This window comes from Rhinolophus sinicus, linkage group LG01 (assembly GCF_036562045.2).
Source record: "Rhinolophus sinicus isolate RSC01 linkage group LG01, ASM3656204v1, whole genome shotgun sequence".
Classification (NCBI taxonomy): Eukaryota; Metazoa; Chordata; class Mammalia; order Chiroptera; family Rhinolophidae; genus Rhinolophus; species Rhinolophus sinicus.
This window is the reverse complement of record NC_133751.1, coordinates 80,822,298-80,823,844: the sequence shown is the minus strand read 5'-3', so window position 1 is coordinate 80,823,844 and position 1,547 is coordinate 80,822,298. Positions and strand designations below refer to the sequence as shown.

Here is a 1,547-nt window from a genome sequence, read left to right as displayed (position 1 = left end):
TGCCTATTATTGATTGAGGAATGAAGTTCAAAATCCTTCCCATGGCATTCATTTATAACAATTCAAATTTCTTTTCCCTAGACATTCATCCATGTCCCAGACACCTAGTTTCTCTAACACACTCAAGAATACCAGTAAATTTAGCTCATGTTTAGAATGTCATTTTTCTTTCTAAATTTGTTAATTCCTGCACAATTTTAGAACTGGAATAATTGCATTTTCCATTATGTCAATTCACCAAATTAGTTTCCATGTATTATAGCAATAATAGTAAATAAATCAAGGGCATTCTGATTATGTATGGTGTTACTTCAACTACTTTTTCCCAATTTTCTTTTTATACAATCTTAGTGAACGTTCTTTTTACATTTACCGCATTTCATTTCAGGGGCCATCCAGTAATGACATGGATACTGAAAATGGAACACTATTGACAGAATTTATTCTCACAGGACTTACATATCAACCAGAATGGCAAAGCTCTCTGTTTTTGGTATTCTTGGTGATATACCTCATCACCATTGTGGGAAACCTTGGTCTAATTGCTATCATCTGCAATGACCCTAAACTTCACATTCCAATGTACTTACTTCTTGGGAGTTTAGCCTTTATGGATAATTGGATATCATGCACAGTCACCCCCAAGATGCTGGTCAACTTCCTAGCTAAGAGTAAGATGATATCTCTCTCTGAATGCAAGACACAATTTTTTTCCTTTGCATTCAGTGCAACCACAGAATGTTTTCTGCTGGCAACAATGGCATATGACCGCTATGTGGCTATATGCAAACCATTATTTTATCCAGTGATTATGACCAATAGACTATGCATCCAGCTGCTACTTTCATCATTTGTAGGTGGTATTCTTCATGCCTTAATTCACATAGGATTTTTATCCAGATTAACCTTCTGTAATTCTAACATAATACATCACTTTTACTGTGACATCCTGCCATTGTTTAAGATTTCCTGTACTGACCCTTCAATTAATGTTCTGATGGTTTTTATTTTCTCTGGATCAATACAAGTGTTCACAATTGTGACTGTTCTTGTCTCTTATGCACTTGTTCTCTTTACAATCTTAAAAAAGAAATCTCTACAAGGCATAAGGAAAGCCTTCTCCACCTGTGGAGCCCATCTCTTATCTGTGTCTTTATACTATGGCTCTCTTCTCTTCATGTACGTGCGTCCTGGATCTGTACAAGCAGATGACCAAGATATGATGGATTCTCTCTTTTATGCTGTTATCATTCCTTTGTTAAATCCAATTATCTACAGCCTAAGAAATAAGAAAGTTACAGATTCACTGGCAAAAATGTTGAGGAGAAATGTTTAAATCTCATACTAATGTATGTTCTCTTTCTATTGAGACAGTCGCAAAATTATGCAGATTAGATGTAGCTCTGTTTAGGTTAATGTTCAAAATTTTTGCAATTATAATTGCCTTAGTATTTTAAGAACTTTAGTTGTTAGTACTAATATACTCCTTAAAATACTTGTATATGTTGTTCAAAATATACAAATAATTTTAAACAAGTGTTCATGTA

The 1,547-nt window shown here is 34.1% G+C and overlaps 1 protein-coding gene across 1 annotated transcript; it reads left to right on the top strand.

Moving 5' to 3' along the window:
- Positions 1-400: 400 nt before the first annotated feature.
- Positions 401-1,336, top strand: LOC109460776 (olfactory receptor 5H2). The gene has a single exon (XM_019756488.2). It carries the CDS (start codon positions 407-409, stop codon positions 1,334-1,336), a length of 930 nt encoding a protein of 309 aa, XP_019612047.2. The 5' UTR covers positions 401-406.
- Positions 1,337-1,547: the final 211 nt, after the last annotated feature.